Below are 19,490 nucleotides of genomic sequence, written 5' to 3' on the forward strand. Positions count from 1 at the left end.
GGTTCAGTAGGAATCACAATCATGGGGAAGACTGCTGACCTGACAGTTGTGCAGAAAACCATCATTGACACCCTCCATAAGGAGGGAAAGCCTCAAAAGGTAATTGCAAAAGAAGTTGGATGTTCCCAAAGTGCTGTATCAAAGCACATTAATAGAAAGTTATGTGGAAGGGAAAAGTGTGGAAGAAAAAAGTGCACAAGCAGCAGGGATGACCGCAGCCTGGAGAGGATTGTCAGGAAAAGGCCATTCAAAAGTGTTGGGGACTTTCACAAGGAGTGGACTGAGGCTGGAGTCAGTGCATCAAGAGCCACCACACACAGACGGATCCTGGACATGGGCTTCAAATGTCGTATTCCTCTTGTCAAGCCGCTCCTGAACAACGTCAGAAGCGTCTTACCTGGGCTAAAGAAAAACAGTCCTGGCCTGTTGCTCAGTGGTCCAAAGTCCTCTTTTCTGATGAGAGCAACTTTTGCATCTCATTGGGAAACCAAGGACCCAGAGTCTGGAGGAAGAATGGAGTCACACACTGCAAGATGCTTGAAGTCCAGTGTGAAGTTTCCACAGTCTGTGTTGATTTGAGGAGCCATGTCATCTGCTGTTGTTGGTCCACTGTGCTTCATTAAGTCCAGGGTCAACGCAACCATCTACCAGGAGATTTTTGACCACTTCATGCTTCCTTCTGCAGACGAGCTTTATGGGGATGCTGACTTCATTTTCCAGCAGGACCTGGCACCTGCCCACACTGCCAAAAGCACCAAAACCTGGTTCCATGACTGTGGGATTACTGTGCTTGACTGGCCAGCAAACCTGCCTGACCTGAACCCCATAGAGAATCTATGGGGCATTGCCAAGAGAAAGATGAGAGACTGAAATAAATGAACTTTTGCACGATATTCTAATTTTTTGAGTTTCACCTGTATATATCAACTAAGACAAAAAAATGTTGTCACAAAGAATCAAAAGTGTGCTTATAGTAACTATCGCAAACAGGTCTATTTGCAACTGAAATACCTAGCACTTTTGACCTCTGAAATGCATAAAAAACTAAATCATACCAACTGGTTTGCAAGTCCATTCACCCTTCCCGTTGCCAAGACACACACATTCTAACATGTAGCCTCCTGTCTCATGAGGCCTGCGCCAAGTATCACCAATCTTATAGGACTGCCCACCTTCATGACATCGATCTGAAAAACAAAGCATAGGAAGCTTTTTCCAAGTTACATTATTAATACATCTACTATGTCCAGTGGTTCTGCAACTCTCTAAGATTGCCCCAGTTATATTATAATAAAGCCTTAGATCCCTTCATCCATTTCAGCATTGGGCAATGCTTCATAATGCAGCCAGCTATGAAAAGCAGCTAGCTTCTTTTCCAATATGAAAGTCCCTACAGTCTAATAACTGTAAAATGCCACTTTCCTGTCATATCAGAAATATCCCTAATTTATTATGGATTAGTTGACCTTGTTGTTAAAAACATTTGGATTATAAAACTATAAGGAGGGAAGTAAAATGTTGAGTTCCATTTCCTTTCACCTCTCCTACTATAATAACTAGGACTGGTAGAAATTGTGGTAGGACATTTGAAATCATCAGCAGAAGAGTTCATCCTTGCTGCACAATAAAGTCAAAGTTCTGACATGTGGTAATGAAAAATAATCTTTCAAAAAAATATTCATGGAGCAGCCCCACAAAGCCCATGGCAGCTACATAGATACAGGCTCCATTTTATGTAGAACAGGGCTTTTCAACCAGTGGTACAGGTAGCACTTGTGTTACATTGGGACATGGTAGGTGGTACGTGACCATGCTAGAAAAGTGGTAGCGGGGGAGGGGAATGAGCTGAATGGGTGGCAGCACCGCACAAGCCTGAGTGAGAGATGGCTGGAGCTGCAGGGCTGAGCAAAAGCACCAGGATCAGCGCTTCTTCGGGGCTGTCAGGGCTCAATGGAAGCGCCAGGATCAGCGCCAGGCTCCAGCTGGAGCTTGGCACTGATCCTGGAGCTTCCACTGAGCCCAGAAGCGCCGATCAGCTGGAATGTTGCAGCATCTCCAGGGTCTTGTGATTTTCATTCAGATGCTTGGCAATTGATTCATATTTATGACAGTCACAGTGTCCCAGGGTCATGTGAAGTGACCAAAAGCTGCTGCACTACCCAGCAGACGAGGGGAATAAAAACCAAACACACACACACCACCCCCACTGCCAATCCTCAACAGAAATGCTCACAACAATGAAAACCTCGGAGAGGAGGAAGAACGCTGCGGGGTGGGCAGGCAGGTGTCTTGCTCGGCTGTGGCTTGGGGGGCACTTTTTTCAGTGCCATTGTAACTTCGAACAGTCACTAAGCAAACTGTTGTAAGTCGAGGACTACCTGTACTTCATCACTTTTTTCCTTCTTTTTTTTTTTGGTCATCAAGTTTTTGACACCTTACTAGGCGAATGGTGGCACTCAGATATTGCCATATCCTAAAAGTGGTACAATGGGTGAAAAAGTTGAAAAGCCCTGATGTAAAATATATCAGAGTTGAGAACTGAAATCAGCCTCAAGGCATGAGGCTTGGAGAGGGAAGTCTAGCTCTTCCTTGAATCATGTTTATTTCAGCCTTCTTCCACATTCTCCTTTTCTTCATGCAGGAGAAAATCTCAAGTATAACCTAGACACTTATTTATAATGTTAACATACAGCAAATAATAAATATATAAAACTTAATGCTACCTGCATATATATTCCATCAAAGAGGAAATGAATTAGTTTGTGGTTTTCTAATAGTTGATATGTCGATGATCTTAACTGCTCTATGAACTTTGTCACTGACAAATTCCTTAGGATTATGCAACATTATGTCTTGCACCTTCTTCTTACTGTGAAAACTACTAGATTATATGACATTCCAGCAATATGAGTATACGGATGAACACATTATCTTGGAGGACATCATCTAAGCATCTCAGTGAAGGATTTAATACATACTTGCAATTGTGCAACTGATTCTTCCACGCCCAGCCCCAATACAAGTACAGTCCCAGATCATGGAATCCTTTGGCCGTTCATAGGTTTCCCCTACTTGGTAAGTAGTGCCAGTGTATTTATCAAAACAGGTTTCTTCCGCTGTGTAGGAAGAAAAAAAAATCACCACAGATAAATCTATAACTTGTAGCTTCTAATTTCCTTTCCCTACATCATTTATAGGAGCATAAACAAAAAAATTAATGGTGGCATTGACTATTATTGTAATGGTAGTGACAAGCAGAAGGCTTTTTGGATAATAATGATGTAGCTAAAAATAAAGAATAGGAGAGGTGCTTGGACCAACGAAAGAAAGAAATCTGAAAAATCCACATTAACAGTAGAAGGGAGTTTCCAGGCAACTGGAACATTTGTATGAAAGTTCATTTTTTAAAAAAAGTGGAGAAAACAATAAAGAAAAATGCATTTAACCAAGAGATACAGAACAGTTCAAATATGTGTTTAAAATAATTGGTCAACTATTTAGTCCCTCACTAGATTAGATTATAGGAACAAGTCTTGTTATCCAAAGGACTGTCACACAAGTCTTCTTAAGCTTCAAGTCTGTCAAGATGAACTGAAACTGGAGGGATCTGTCAGTATCCTACTGTCATGGTTGAACAATTTCCCAGTGAAGGGTCATTTGCCTACATACAAGCAAAAAGATCCATGAAGACACTTTGCCCCTAAGAGACTTTTTAGGCAATAGGGATTTATTTATTTATTATATTTTTATACCGCCCTTCTCCCGAAGGACTCAGGGCGGTGTACAGGGCAATAAATACAGAAACAGGATACAAAAGTTAAAAGCGATTAAATAAATGCCCAAGATTAAAACAATAATTAAAACGTATTAAAACCCAACCCTAACCCATCAGACCAGGTCAGATTGCTCGAATAGATACGTTTTTAGATCGCGCCGGAAGGAGCGAAGGTCGGGGGCCATCCGGAGCTCAACCGGCAAGCAGTTCCATAGGTCTGGCGCGCCCACAGAGAACGCTCTCCCCCTGGGGGCCACCAATCGACATTCTTTGATCGGAGGCACCCTGAGGAGGCCCTCTCTGTGGGAGCGAACTGGACGGAGGGAAGTTGACGCCGGCCGCAGGTGTTGCTGTAGGTCAGGGGTGTCAAACTCAATTTCATTGAGGGCCGCATCAGCATTGCGGTTGCCCTCAGGGGGCCGTGTGGGTGTGGCCTGGGAGGGTGTGGCCTACTGGGTGGGCGTGGCTAGAGTGCGTATGGCCTACTGGGTGGGCGTGGCCAGCTCTACATCGTTCGCATCAAGGGTGCCTATGGGGGCCTGGGCAGGAGTGGGACAGATCTGAGGGTCTCTGGCAGAAGGAGGGTCTCTGGGCCAGGGCCAAGGCAGTGGGGGCCGTTCCCTCACTGTTTCCAGGATGGCTTCGCGGGCCACATGAAACCACTTTGCGGGCCGCATCCGGCCCCCGGGCCTTGTGTTTGACATGTCTGCCGTAGGTAATCCGGACCCATGCCATGTAGGGCTTTGTAAGTCATTACTAACACCTTGAATCTCACCTGGAGGGCAACCGGCAGCCAATGCAGCTCGCAGAGCAAAGGTGTAACATGGGAATATCGGGTAACCCTCAGCACAACTCGCGCAGCTGCATTCTGCACCAGTTGGAGCCTCCGAGTGGACTTCAAGGGCAGCCCCATGTAGAGAGCATTACAGTAGTCTAGACGAGAAGTCACGAGCGCATGAGTGACTGTACGCAAGGCATCCCGGTCTAGATAGGGTTGCAACTGGCGCACCAGGCGAACCTGAGCAAAGGCCCCCCCTAGTCACAGCTCCAATATGCTCTTCCAAAGAGAGCTGTGAATCTAGAAGGACCCCCAAGTTGCGCGCCCTATCTACGGGGGGTAATCGCACAACCCCCATGGCCAGAGATGGGATAATCGGAAATTCCCGGGATGCCGGCACGAACAGCCACTCAGTCTTGTCAGGGTTGAGTCGAAGCCTGTTCCTCCCCATCCAGACCCGGACCGCCTCCAGGCAACGGGACATCACGTCGAGGGCATCACTGGGGTGGTTTGGGGTCAAAATAAAAAGCTGGGTATCATCAGCATATTGATGATACCGAACTCCAAAACCACGAATGATCTCACCCAGCGGCTTCATATAGATGTTGAACAGGAGAGGCAAGAGAACCGATCCCTGAGGAACTCCACAAATGAGAGGTCCCAAGGTCGATCTCTGCCCCCCTGCCAACACCGACTGCAAACGTCCCAGAAGGTAGGAGGAGAACCACTGGAGAACTGTGCCTCCCACTCCTAACCCCCTGAGACATCGCAGCAGGATACCATGGTCGATGATATCAAAAGCCGCTGAGAGGTCTAAAAGGACTAGGACAGAGGAGCAACCCCTGTCCCGAGCCCGCCAGAGATCATTCACCAGCACGACCAATGCAGTCTCCGTGCTGTACCCGGGCCTAAAACCCGATTGGTACAGGTCTAGATAATCAGCTTCATCCAAGAACAAAGGGAGCTGTTGCGCCACCACGCTCTCAACAACCTTCGCCAGAAAGCGAAGGTTGGAGACTGGACGAAAGTTGTTTAATATTGCTGGGTCCAAGGCAGGCTTCTTGAGGAGGGGTCTCACCACTGCCTCCTTCAAGGCGGCGGGAAAGCTACCCTCACTCAGAGGCAGTAATCACTGCCTGGAGCCAGCCTCGTGTCCCATCCCGGGCCGCATAAATCAGCCAGGAGGGACACGGGTCCAACAAACACGTGGTGGAGCTCAGCTTCCCCATGATCTTGTCCACTTCTTCAGGAGTCACAGGGTCGAACTCTTCCCAGATTACATCGATAAGGCTGCCCGTATCCTCATCGTCAGACTCTGCCCAGTCGGAGTCCAGACCGGTCCGGATCCGAGCGATTTTGTCCGACAGAAATCGACTAAACTCCTCCGCTCAACCCTGCAAGGGTTCCTCCCTCACCTCCTGATTAAGGAGAGAGCGAGTTACTCTAAAAAGGGCGGCTGGGCGATTATCTGCGGACGTGATGAGGGTGGCAAAGTGGTTAGACCTTGCCACCCTCATCGCCGCGAGATAAGTTCTCATAAACGACCTTAGTCGTAACCGATCGGATTCGGATCGGCTGGATCTCCAACAGCTCTCTAGGTCCCGTCTCCGACGCTTCATCTCCCGGAGCTCCATGGAGAACCATGGAGCCCATTGGGATCTGCGCCGGGTCAACGGCCGCATGGGTACAACTTGGTCGAGTGCCTCTGTGGCTGCCCTTTCCCAGGCTTCCACTAGGGTATCGACCAAGCTGTGAGCAAAGGAGGCAGGTGGGGGCCCAAGCACCGTCTGGAACCACTCAGGGTCCATCAGGCGCCTAGGACAGAACCATCTTATTGGCTCAGCAACCCCACGACGGGGAGTGGCAAAACGGAAGACCAACCGCAGGAGATGATGATCGGTCCATGACAGGGGTGTAATAATTGGGGAACACCCCCCCCCCCGAGATCATCTAACCACCGTCCAGATAGAAAAACCAGATTGAGCGTGTGACCCCCCATGAGTTGGGCCCTGAATAACCTGCATCAGGTCCATGGCCATCATGGAAGCCATGAACTCCCGAGCTAACTCAGATGATTCCCCCAGGGATGGTAGGTTGAAGTCACCCAAAACTATAAGTTTGGGGAACTCAACCACCAACCCTGAGAGGATATTGAGAAGCTCAGGCAGGGTTGCCGCTATGCAACTAAGCGAAACGTACACCAGCAGCAAGCCCAACTGAGCTCTAGGGCCACATCTCAGGAGGAGGGACTCACACCCGACTATCTGGACTGTGGTGGCCTCCCGCGGACATAAGGTCTCCCTCACAGCTACTGCCACCCCACCGCCCCTACCCTGAGCCTGAGGCTGGTGCAGCACCCGGAAGCCTGATGGGCAAAGATCAACCAGGGGGACCCCGCCCTCTGGGTCCAACCAGGTCTCCGTAATGCAAGCCAGGTCCGCATGCTCCTCCTCAATCAGCTCCCGAATGAGAGGTGCCTTATTCATTACGGACCTGGCATTGAAATACACGAGCCTGAGCTCAGGTGGCTGCTCATCCTCGCTCCCGGTACCACGGGCTGAAATCAGAGGGTCGGAGCGCATCACCACTTGGAGACAGCGGGGACGCACTCCCGGATATTGATATGGCCCTCTGTTCATACACCTGCGGCCATTTCCTACCGCCGTGGGAATAGGCAATCCCACACCCCGCTCTGGGGCCCCGTAGGCCCCCAGCCCAACCCCCAACACGGCGCGATCAATCCCCGACCTGGTCTGAGAAACGGTTGGTGGAACCCCCCTAGTTTCCAACCGAACCTGTAAACCCACCCCCCTCCCTAACCCCACAAAATATTTAGCTAAAAAACACACCAGGGGCCTCTTGTTAAATTTGGGAAGGAGGCTCCTGTCCCTGCCCAGCCATCTGGTATTCTTGCCCAAGTTCTAGTCACTTTATGGAACAAAGAGACAAAATAAGATGTCATTAAAATTGTTCTGTATGAAATACTCTATTACTGTAGAACTCAGAGGGTCACAAGTAAGTATAGAAGCAACACAGGTAACAGCACATTTTGCCACAGCACATTATCAAAGAAGACAAGATAGGTAAACCAAGTGGCAATAAAGAAACAAAAACTATTCTCTGCTACTGCCACTGGAATCTCAGGTAGCCATCAGAAAAACTATTTTTGTCAGAGGAAAAAAAGGTTTTATAAGACCGTACTGGAACTTACAGAGACATGTGTGATATATTTGCAAGGTAGGTTAATAGATATTATTTATTGCTGTGCAAGTCTGTTATCTGATGCTCTGATTAATCTAGTTCTAGGGGATTAGTTTCAGCTTTTAAAATCTGAATATGTCAGCAAGCTGTTAGAAGCTATGTTCCCAATAACACATCCTTTTCAGACCTTCCCATTATGGCTGACTCATTTAAGTTGGATAGATTGCCTAGATCCGTGGTGCGAACCTATGGCACAGGTGCCACAGGTGACACACAGAGCCATTGCCCCAGTCCCAGGCCTTCAGCTGGGTTTTATAAAACCTTTTCACTTTAGGCCTCCGCTACCGTGTGCAAAAAAAAGGTTTAATCAATCAATCAATTTCAACTTCTCATGGGAAAAAAAATCTTGCAAAGTTGGAATTGATTGAACTTTTTAGTCCCACCCAGTCTGCCGTTACCACAGCCACGCCCACCCAATGGGCCATGCCCACCCAACGGCCCACGCCCACCCAGCACCCAACAATACATAAGTGAGTTTTGCGTTGCAGTTTGGGCACTCAGTCTCTAAAAGGTTTCCCATCACTGGCCTATATGAATCTGGTAAATATATTTTTATAGGAGAAGCAATAAATTCCAGATATGTTAAAGGAAGTGATAGTATGGCTTCAAGAAAACCACAGGAGATACGGGACTTCCGCTGGCGGCGCGGCGCCGAAGACAGCCTCCCCTGGCTGCCCGCGGCTCAGCTGTTTGTTTTTTCGCCCGAAACAGCGCCGATCAGCTGTTCGGGCGAAATTGAAGCCCCCTCCTCGGGAGAAGAGGAGGGGGTGAGGCCCCAGGTAGGGGTAGAGTTCTCCGAGGCCGCCTGAGCTTTGAGCTTGGGCGGCTGAAGGATCGAACTCCCCCGAAGCCTGGGTTGCTCCCAGCTGGCCGTCGTCTCTGCTCCGAACTTCCTGGAGCAGAGCCAGGCGTCTGCGAACCATCCCTGCCTGAAGAAAGGACTATGATTTAAAGGAGCAGGCAGAGCGGTACAAGAGGAAAAGGTGGAGAGATGAAGAGGATTATTTTATTTTACTCTCAAGCTTGATGGACTATGCTTAAAACTTAAAGTGAAAGTGCGTCACAATTGTAAGTAAAAGATGGCGGCTAAACCTCCCCCTAGAACTTTTCGGAGTGCTGGAAATTCTCCGGTGCAACAACAATCACTACTGCAGGCGTTGCATTCTCCTGATGTATTGACATCGAAGGATCTTGAAAAACATACCCAGTTAATTTTGGAGTCAATGGGTGTTAAATTTGCACAGATGGAGGAGAAATTGGAGAAATTGGAGCAGAGAATGGAAGAAAGGATGGAGCAGAAACTTAGAGAGATGAAGGTAGACATTTTGTCCTCAGTGCATAAAGTAGCTAAATGTGTGGAGGTGCTGGATGATCAAGTGGAAGACTTGACTCAAAAGAATGCTATATTAGAAGCAAAAGTATTGGAAATTGAAGATTTAAAAGACAAAATGGATAGCGAACAGAGTTTGGCTCAATTTTACCAGATGCAGTTTGCTGTTAGAATTAGAGGCCTAAAAGAGAATATTAAGGAAGATTTAAAGCAGCTGGTTTCTGAGGCTTTTGAGGGGGTATTGAACCATCCAGCATCTGAAATAAAACAAGGCATGGACAAAGTGTTTCGTGTGAATTCGTGGATTGCTAAGCAGAGAAAGTTGCCTAGAGATGTGGTGGTTTATTTTGTAAAAAGGGAAATTAGAGATGAAGTTATACAAGCTGCCTATGATACTAAAGTTGTGATTGCTGGTCAAGAAGTTTTGGTTCTAAAAGAAATTCCTCCAAAGATTTTAAAGAGAAGGAAGGACTTTATATTTCTTGTGCAAGAGCTCAAGCAAAGAGATATAAGGTTCAGATGGGAGATCCCAGCTGGGTTGAGCTTCATGTATGATGGCAAAAGGTACTGTTTGGGTACTGTGAAGCAAGCGCATGATTTTTACAACAATGTTTTAAAAGCAACCCCATCAACACTTCTGGAAGCTGCAGAGGGATCTGGAGAAGGAGAACATCAAGAGGATGAAGATGGACAGTTAGACGAGAAGGGTACAGGAGGAGATCAAGCTGCAACTCTTTTGGATGATCCTAGAGAACAGAGGGTGACGCGTGCTGCCTTAAAACGCTCAAAAAAGATTAAAAAATAAGACCAGTAGAAATCTATGGAACTTCCACAATATACTTATAGTCAAGTGGTAGTTGTGTTTTTAAGAGTTTTGGGATGATATGTATGGTAACAGAATGTTCAATTTGGAATTAATGGACAATTTACTACAGAGGAAGAGGAAGAAAGTTTTGTGGGTTAATGCGGGTTAATTTGTGTAAGAACTATCTATTATAGCCTATTTTGGCTAGAGAGGTTAATAGGGATAGGTGCTTGTGATGTGTAAGTGAGAATATGTCTAGGTAATAGTGAATTGTGGAAGAACATAGATGGGAATGATGCTAGTTTTCTTTTATTTTAGTTCTTTATACATATTTAGTATTGTTAAGGATTGGTTTACTCTATATAAGCTAGAGAGTGATGGATTTTAGAGTTTATAATTGTTAGTATATGATTGTTTATGATTGCTTTTTAGATATATACCTTGTATTTTGCTCTGGGAAGTCGGGGGGGGGGAGGGGGGGAGGAGGGGAAGTAGAGGGGTGGGAGGGAAGAGGGAGAGGGGGAGGGGGGGAGATAGGGGGGAGGTAGGGAGGGGAGGAGGGAGGGGGAAGGGGGGTTTTTCAAAGGAAAATTGTATTTTAAAACTTTTCAATAAAAAAAAAAGAAAACCACAGGAGATACTGAGTTCTTAAAAGCAATCAATCAGTTGCTAATATCCCCTTAGGAACTATTTGTGCAGTTGATGTGATACAGCTCAAACATTCCTGGAAGAAATAAGACTCTCTGGACCCATTCCAGTCTGGGCACAACCCTGAATATATGATCAAAATAAACAGTCTCCTAAATGAGTCAGCCATGAAGATTGGGAATTCGAGGCAGAATGCTACAGTGATTCAGTTCCTGCTGAAAAGACTGACACATCTAAGGCAGGGGTTCCAAGCAGACAAGATGCAATGTCATCATCAAAGTCCTGTCTTTTATTCATATGTACAATATGAGCACATGAATACATACAAACAGTAAATCTTGGATTTCACATCTAAATTACCATCCTACATGTTTTGACACAGATAACCTCAGATATTTAGATGATAATATTATAGAACACTTGCAGGACAATTAAGTACTGAGGTGCAATCTGCTAAATACAATGTTACAGAGAGAATGTGAGAGATGATGCCCATGGAGAGGGAAATGGTGAGAAGGATTATAGGCAGCATTTCTCCAGAAGGAGGGAGCACACTCCAGAAAGGGGGAAAGATAAAAAGGCAAACCAACCTGCAGATGAATTGAAGACAGAGGAAGAGAATTAGCATAGCCTCTCTTTAGACTCTCTCTCATTAACTGAGAATAGCAAGGATTTAGTCTGGAAAGATTCTATTATGTGTAAGCAAATAATAGCTGAACTCTGACTTAACTGTTCCACATCGTTCTTGGGCTTAGCCTGACATATAAAGAGAAAGGTCCATTTGGAGTAAAGTTCTGTTAATGACACCCAACACTAATAGTCTGTAATCAGGTAAAGTCTGACCAGCAACTAAATGCGGCAATAGGTTGGATGATGATCAGTAAAGAGTAAAGAACCCTAACAAGGCAGAGTCATCGTTTGGTAACACTTTGGGTCATTAAGTAGAGAAGCTACCTATCATGAATGAGATTGTACCCTCACTAAGAGCAGGTCTGCACTCTTAGAACAATTCTATAGTCATATTTGTCAGTGGATGCACAAATGGCCTCTGATAAGGAACATCTTTGACCAAAGCTGTCTGCTTTGTCCCTGTAGCTGTTTGGGGTTAGACTAGTCATAGTTTTATGCACCAGAAACCTCATGGCTAAAGTACTGGAATGCATTTGATAAGAGACAGCTTTTGAGGCTGGGAATGAATTTACCATTAGAGTAGAATTTGGTATTACTTTAAGACAGGGACATGAAAACTTATAATTAATAAATTTAATCTGTTTATTAGCTTTTTTCAGTAGCATGAGTAGAATTTTTTCTTTGTCTTGACAATTTTTGGAAATGTTCTTTTTCCTTTGCTTCAAAATGTTTTCCATAGCAAATCTGATCTGTCAGCTTTCTTTTTCTCCTCTAGTCTTACTGCAGCATTTTCTCTAACATCCTATCTTACGTGGGGGTGTCCTTCCATGCAGTTATCCTGTAAAGCATTAACACTCTGACTTCTTTCTGACAAGGCCGAGTCAAACCTTTTCAAAAAGCTAAACAGCAGAGCTTAAGAGGCCAAGGAATCCTCTGCAGTGTGGATAGCTTCTGAAGGTTCCTTTTAAAGTTATGAAAAGCAAGAAGTCCAGGGACAAAGCTTTCTTAAGAGATAGCTTACCTATTGCTACTTAGCTGTAATGGGTAGAAAAATGACCTTAAAGAACAGGAGGAACAGCAGCTACTAACAGTCAGATAAAAGAACCCTGAGTCCAAACTGGAAGCTGAGAAAGCACCTCTGACAAGACTCTCATTAGTTCTCATTGATGCGCATTTAGATTTTGTTTTTCTAATCTTATCATAAAATTAGCCTGAATGACTTTGGTTTCCTAATCAGCTCTACCTCTATATTGACAATATATGTCTGTAAAATGCATAAGAATGTATCAAGGAATACTAGTCCCTCTGAATTCATCTGATTAAAAACAAGGGCACTAGAGAAGCTTGATATAAATTATCTGTGGCTCACAGAATATCCCACAGGATTTTCTACACTACCTGGGAGCTCCCAGTTGCAACCACTAAGATTTACTGATAGATTAAGCAGTTCTTGAGTCAAATTAGTATGAAAGCTACAGTAGAAATAATCTGTTGCATAAAATAATGCAATGTGTCATGGTTCCGATTAATGAGACAGATCACAATGTTTGTCTAGGATATTCCCAACCTGCAATAGATAGGAACAGTCAGAAATTGACAGGCTTGGAGACTGAACTGTAAAAAATACAGTAACAGTAAACTGTCTCAGGAGAAATGTTAAATGTGGATGATGCCTTTTCCAAGAGCTAAAAAACAGGATATATCTATATATGTAAATATCTTTTTATTTTAGAAAAAAAAGTTTCTTGGCCAGAAGTTTGTCAAAAAATGCATCCAACTTACGCTCAGGCTTGCTTTCACAGCTGAATCCTCGACTGCCACCATAGCAAGTGCAGACTAGAGGGTTCCCCAAGTAAATGCGCTCCCACTGCTGGTTTATCTGATAATGTTGTCCATTGTCATAGCATCCCTCTGAGAAAGAAATAGCACTGTTTAATTATATTCTGTCATCCAGGCTGAGTATGGCTTTCCTGGTAAGGAGAAAGCATGTGAAGAAGAGAGCAGTGTCAGCCCCTAACATGCATGGAATATACATTAACTCCTGGCCAGACATACCTTCTACGTCTTGAAACCTCTGTATAATTTGCTGTTAAATGCAGGCAAATCAAGACAGGAGTTAAACTCAAAACTTGTTTAACTGTGTTTTAAATGTACAGAATTAAACCACTAGAGATTTCACATTCTGGAGCAGCATGTTAACAGCTGGAAAAGATTACTCAACTGGGAGGCTTAATCCAATGCTTCATGAAAGCCTATGAAAAGACCCCAAAAGGTTTGAAAGAAAGTTTGGCTATCTTCCCTAAGCAGGTTTATTCTTGCCAAGTAGAACTAGTCTCCATGTTTTTATTTCCAAATCTTTTTCCCAATTTACATTTACAGCCTTACCATTTCCTGAGATGATTGCTTTAATGAAAAATCATATTTCTAAACAATTTTAAAAAGTGTTCCCAGCCTCTCTTCTCAATTCTCAAATTTTAAAATGAAAAAATGTGCTCTGAACTTTTCAAAATTAATTCAAGCACATTAATTTTAAAGTCCATTTTTATAGCATGAAAAGATAAAGGATTTCCCCTCTTTTACTTTCAAGTCAATCATTTTAATATAGAAATTTCTGCTAGTTTAACTTCTAGCTATCTAAAAACAACACAGATACAGTCAGAAAGATGCAGAAACTTTATTTAAATGTAAGCTTGTGCAAAGCCTTTGAAAGAGGTGCTCTGGAATGCTCTGGAGCACCTAGCAAGAATAACTTTTTTCTGAGCTGTTAATGCAACTGCATCATTTTTCAAGCTCATGCAGTTGCTTTAGAGGATATCTCTCTCTTTTTTTTTACAGTACAACAATCCTAACCCTGTAGCAGGCCCTTGTCTTTCAGTAAGTGATTTTGCTAAGTGATTTTTCAGTAAGTCCTTCTGTAAGAAAAGAGAACAAATAGAAATCTACCCATTCTAGATTATCTCATTTATCTCTCTAGCTGGTATAACCAGTGCTTTTTTGTAAAAGAAAAAAGTGCCGGAACTCACACATGTCATACAACCCGCCTTGCCTACCCTACAAGGTTCCATCCAAAAAAGGTGCCGGAACTCCGTTCTGAACATTCTATGACAAAAAAAGCCCTGGGTATAACTATATGCAATGCTAACTACACCCTTCTTGAGTAATGTCTGGATTTCAGGAAAATTAATTTACCCTAAACCAGCAAATGTTTTCAAATAGGCCAGAACAAAAATCCCCTTTCTTAGTAATGAAGAATACAACAGATCATGGAGCCAAAAGATCACTATATATGCAAATAAGGTTTCCACCAGCGGGCCCTGAAATACAGAATTTAACCACCAAGAGTCCATCTCCAACTGGATTAAAAACCAACAACCCCCCCCCCCAAATGTACTTCTAATATCTTCACACTTAATTTGTCAAATCTGATGGTAGTTTTGCTTCTCACTGGTGTTGAGAAAATAATAAAAATTAAGAATTTCCACCCCAGCCAGAGCAAACTGGCAAAGCTTGGGAAAGTAGCAAATCTTCTACCAGACCTCCCTAAGAGTACTGTGCCCAATCTAATCAGGAGGCATTCAGTACTCAGACATAATTATCTCTGGGCTCAATGCAATATATACTCCAACAATAAATCTTAATTAGACTTGAGTGTCCTTGGCAGAAAAACTGGATATAAGTGCAGTAACCAAGAGGATTCCCCTCTCAACAACATGGTTCAGTTTAATTAATCTTGCAAATTCCCTGAAAAAATCTGTTTCATGATTCAACAATTTTGTGCACTAGAAATGTTCTGTCCTCGAAACTGCAATCGTTGATAGATTGCAAAACTAACTGGAGTCATGAGGTCACAAGTAACTCTGGCACAATTAAAAGGTTGTCCTAAATTGCTTTAATGCTCCATAAGGAAGGCACTTGGACAGACATCGCTAAATCCCTAAAGTTCAAAAATATTTCTCCCCATCAACGGTTTTGTTTTCTGCAAAATTCATCTCACTCTGATGATTTCATTTATTAGACCTGAGTAGACTCAAGAAAGAGGTATTAACACATTTCATGTAATAAATTCTATTCCCCCCCTTCACAACCATCCAAAGTTGCAACGTTCGGTATGCTCTTTAAGTTTGATTTCGGTTTTATCAAATCGTCCATGATTCGATCGTTTCCTCTCCCCTGAAAAGCCGTTATTGCCCATCCCAGATTTACTCACGTTTGTTCTGGCCGACCGGCAGAGAGGGCTGAATGATATGCTGCGTTTCCCTTTTACTTTTTTCCCCGCGGGGTTGAGAACCCCAGACCCCTGCCCCCGAACAAAGGGTCAATACCAAAAGAAGTGTTCGCTTCGATCGGCTATCCGGCATCTTGGAAAGCTGTCGGGAAAATAAACGGATAGTATTTGAAACCGGAGGCAAATCAATTGTATTGGGTTGATAAAGTGGGATGACGGAAAACTTGCAAATTCTCTTACCGCCTTTCAGCCTTCGCTCCTCCGCTTTGGCGCAACCCTTATAGGCTGTGAGAAGGGCAAATCGCTGTTGTTACATTGGATTTATATAGAGATCCTAGCTACAGGGACTCCCGCGAGGCATTACAGGGGAGAAGAGAAGGAGGGCCTCGCTAGAGACACCCCTTTCGGACGTCAACGCTTTTCCAATTGGTCCAGGCGAAGTGATAGCGTCACGGCCCGGGAGTTGCATTCCAGAGCAAACAAAGATCTCTCTTGCGAAGGCTTGGAACGGGACTAAATTTTAGAGGGTCTCTGGGGAGCGAGGGAGGGGTTCTTGCTGCCGCTTAGCGAATGCCTCCAGCCGTTCATATTTGGACCCTCCGGGGTCAGGCATTCACGGGAATCTTCGAGTGTCCGAAGAGGTTCGAGTTTTAGGAGAACCGAGTGACGACTTTAGCTTCGCTTGCAGTGTTAGGACCCGTGAGGAACCGTTACGAGAACAATAACTTCTCACTTAAATCTGCAGTTAAATCCTATACACATGCACTAAGCCTAAGGTGTAATGATCGTTCATGGGTATGATGAACATAACTGATAGCTTTAATAGGCTTAGTTTGAACTGAGATAATATTCCCACTATCACTGCCTCCATTATGGCAATTTATTCACTAAAATCTCAGTTCATGGCCTCAAGGCCGGTTTATATAAGTTCCCAGTTCTATTTCTCTTTCTCTCTCCCCCTTTTCCATTCCTCTCTCCATGGGATTCTTTTTCCTTTAGTGAAGTTTTTTTTTCTGTCAATTTTTATTTGGTGCTGAGAAAGTGGAAGCATGAATGGATGTATAAAGGGAATAGAATAGAATAGAATAGAATAGAATAACAGAGTTGGAAGAGATCTTGTAGGTCATCTAGTCCAACACCCCCCTGCCCAAGCAGGAGTCCCTACACCATTTCTCACAGATGGCAGTCCAGTCTCTTCTTGAAAACCTCCAGTGATGAATCACCAAAAACATCTGAAGGCACTCTGTTCCATTGGTTGATTGTTCTCACTGTCAGAAAATTTCTCCTTATTTCCAGGTTGAAACTCTCCTTGATCAGTTTCAATTCTTTATTCCTTGTCTTGCCTTCAGGTGCTTTGGAAAATAGGTTGACCCCTTTCTGTGACAGACCCTCAAATATTGAAATCCTACTATCATGTCTACCCTGGTCCTTCTCTTCACTAGACTAGCCATGCACAGTTCCTGTAATCGTTCTTCATATGTTTTAGCCTCCAGGCCCTAATCATCCTTGTACCCAAGCCATTAAATTACAATGCTGGAGAAAAGATTGGGTATTTAACTGAAGGTGAGGAGTAGAAGCACTACCAAACACACTAACTTACACTTCCTTCTAAGTCCTGGTTTATCCCTAATATAAATTCAGTATTTTATCTATTCTTAAGTCAGCTGAAAACAATCTGCTGTCTCTATTATTGATCCCTCAGGTTCCAATCACTAACAAACTCAATTCCTGTGACTGAAAAAAGGACATGTAAGTTGTTTGTACCTTATGATTTATGTTTATTATTTTTATTTAGTATCCTATGACTATCACTGAGTGGTGTATCTTATGATTTATGATGATTGTATTTGATGATATGATCATTATTTGTTGCTTGCATGTACACTGAGAGCTTATGCATCAGAGACAAATTCTTTCTTTGTCCAATCACACTTGTCCAATAAAGAATTCTATGTATAGGAAATGGGAGATGGGACACAAAATCAAAGAAGAATTATGAAACTGTCTAGCTCAGAATGAGCTAAGGCTTATGAGAAATATTGAAAACAATAAAAAAGGACTAAGGTACCTTCCAGCTTTATCAATCTGTTCATCCATTATGTTATTAGATTTGTATACTAAAGCTAAAAATCATTAGGCTCTAAACAGGCTGGACAAACATGGTGGGACAAAGAATAGCTGCCAAATTAGATGTACTTCGCTGAGGAAGACAATATTGAAAAGAAAGAAAGAAAAGATTCCCAACATTTTCCTTGCCAATTTTATTTTATTGGTCCTAGTTCCTGGGGACAAAGAAACATCTCATTCACTCCCACTCTGAATTCTACCCTCTATATGTATCTCGTTGGAATGAGATAGTGATTTTATCTGCAGAAGGTAACTCATATAAAATTCACTGCATAATTCACAATTTTCCTTGGTTTTAGTATTTCTACATTCAGTATTCCAACATTTAGCTACATATAGATTGCTGGAAAAATGGCTAAAATGCATTTTAACTCCTCTAAATAAAACTATAATAAGTAAATTGTATACTTTATTAATGGTTTACAATCAAACAAAATGTAAAATGTTATTTAGAAGAATCCAGCAGTATTTTATTATCAAGATTATTGATGTAGATGAGGAAAGTGTAGTGAGGTGTGAGGTAAGAAGGAAATAAAATGAACTGCAAAAGTTGTGACACTCAGTCGTGACAATCCCAGGCTTTCCAGAGCCATAATCTTTCTTCCTGTGGCCCCTACAAGACTTTTGGACCTGATCTCCCTAACTGTGTCTTTTGAGACTGGAAAACCTGACAACAGAAAGCCCTTGCCACTGAGAAGAAATGCTGAGCTATTGTATAGGGCTGAAGGAGCTCAATACCAAAGCTCCTCAACAATTTTTTGAAGCAAAATGCTACTCATTTCAAATGTGTATCAAAGGAACAAAAGTGCAACTTTAAAATGTTTCACTGGTAACATCTATAATGAGTGAATTACAGTACTAGAGGAAAAGATGTTACAATAACTTGCAGTTATTTTCAGCAGTTTAAAGTGTTTCATAAGCTTGGTTGATGGACACTGGAGTTTCTTTTGGAAATATGGTCAACAACAGGCAGATCAGATATGAACTGTGAAACACCAACATATGGAAAAGGCTAAATAGTTGGATTCCAATGTCAGTTAAAGGGCACTCTTAGATAGCATTGCTTGATTCCTGTGGTACCTCCATCTCTTTGCAAATGGTCAGTAAGCATTCTTAAATACTTTATTCTCTCACATCTAAATTTGATTGTGTTAATGTGAAATATAATCTAAGGTATATCCAAGTTGATGTTCATACATTTGGCTATTCCTTAAGTCACGCAGAAGAATTTCTTTTGATATTGTAATTAAAAGTTTCAATAATACGATAATGCTTATAAATTACCACAGTATAGTCCTAGTGGAGATTATCTATATATTTTAGCCATTTTACACATCTTTTTATTCTTGCTATTGATCAGGTAATTATGGCTGGGGGTTTTAATTAAATTTTAGACCCAGCTTCCCACCAAAATGTAAATCTTTGCATTTGTTTCTGTTTCATTAATTCATTGTCCTGATTTCTGTCCAGTATTCCAGCTTGTCAAGATCCTCCTGAGTTTTGATAGGTTCCTAAATGTGCTTGATTTGTGTCCTCTAAATTTGTTGAATTATATTTTCTAATTCATCATCAAAATCCCTTACAGCAGTGGTTCTCAACCTGTGGTCCACAGACCACTGGGGGGGGGCACAATGTTATCACAGGGGGTCTACAAAGACTTGAAATGTTATGATTTAAATCTTGAGTTAAGTCTTGGGGGTCCATGGCTATGGTCCATGGCCACAAACGATACATAAAGGGTCTGTGAGGAAGAAAAGATTGAGAACAGTGCCATACATCAATCAACCTTTTTAAATTATCTCAATTAGCCTGTTGCACTTTACTATTAGATATTGTAATATAAGCTTTGATGCAAGGCGATCAAACCAGTCAGTACTAGAGGAGATCAACCCTGACTGCTCTTTAGAAGGC

The 19,490-nt window shown here is 43.0% G+C and overlaps 1 protein-coding gene across 6 annotated transcripts in view; it reads right to left on the reverse strand.

Annotated features, from left to right (window-relative positions):
• Window positions 1–15,809, reverse strand: part of FN1 (fibronectin 1) — a 160,757-nt gene extending 144,948 nt beyond the window's left edge. For all 6 annotated transcript variants that reach the window (XM_083354336.1, XM_083354335.1, XM_083354334.1 and 3 more), the window contains exons 1-5: window positions 15,693–15,809; window positions 15,435–15,594; window positions 13,010–13,138; window positions 2,979–3,116; window positions 1,056–1,187 (exon numbers count right to left, since the gene is read on the reverse strand). In XM_083354336.1, the coding sequence (XP_083210462.1) occupies window positions 1,056–1,187; window positions 2,979–3,116; window positions 13,010–13,138; window positions 15,435–15,585 (550 nt within the window). In that variant the 5' untranslated portion in view covers window positions 15,586–15,594; window positions 15,693–15,809. The remainder of the gene's footprint in view (window positions 1–1,055; window positions 1,188–2,978; window positions 3,117–13,009; window positions 13,139–15,434; window positions 15,595–15,692) is intronic.
• Between the last annotated feature and the right edge of the window lie 3,681 nt (window positions 15,810–19,490).

Source organism: Vipera ursinii (assembly GCF_947247035.1).
Source record: "Vipera ursinii genome assembly, chromosome: 1".
NCBI classification, from domain to species: domain Eukaryota; kingdom Metazoa; phylum Chordata; class Lepidosauria; order Squamata; family Viperidae; genus Vipera; species Vipera ursinii.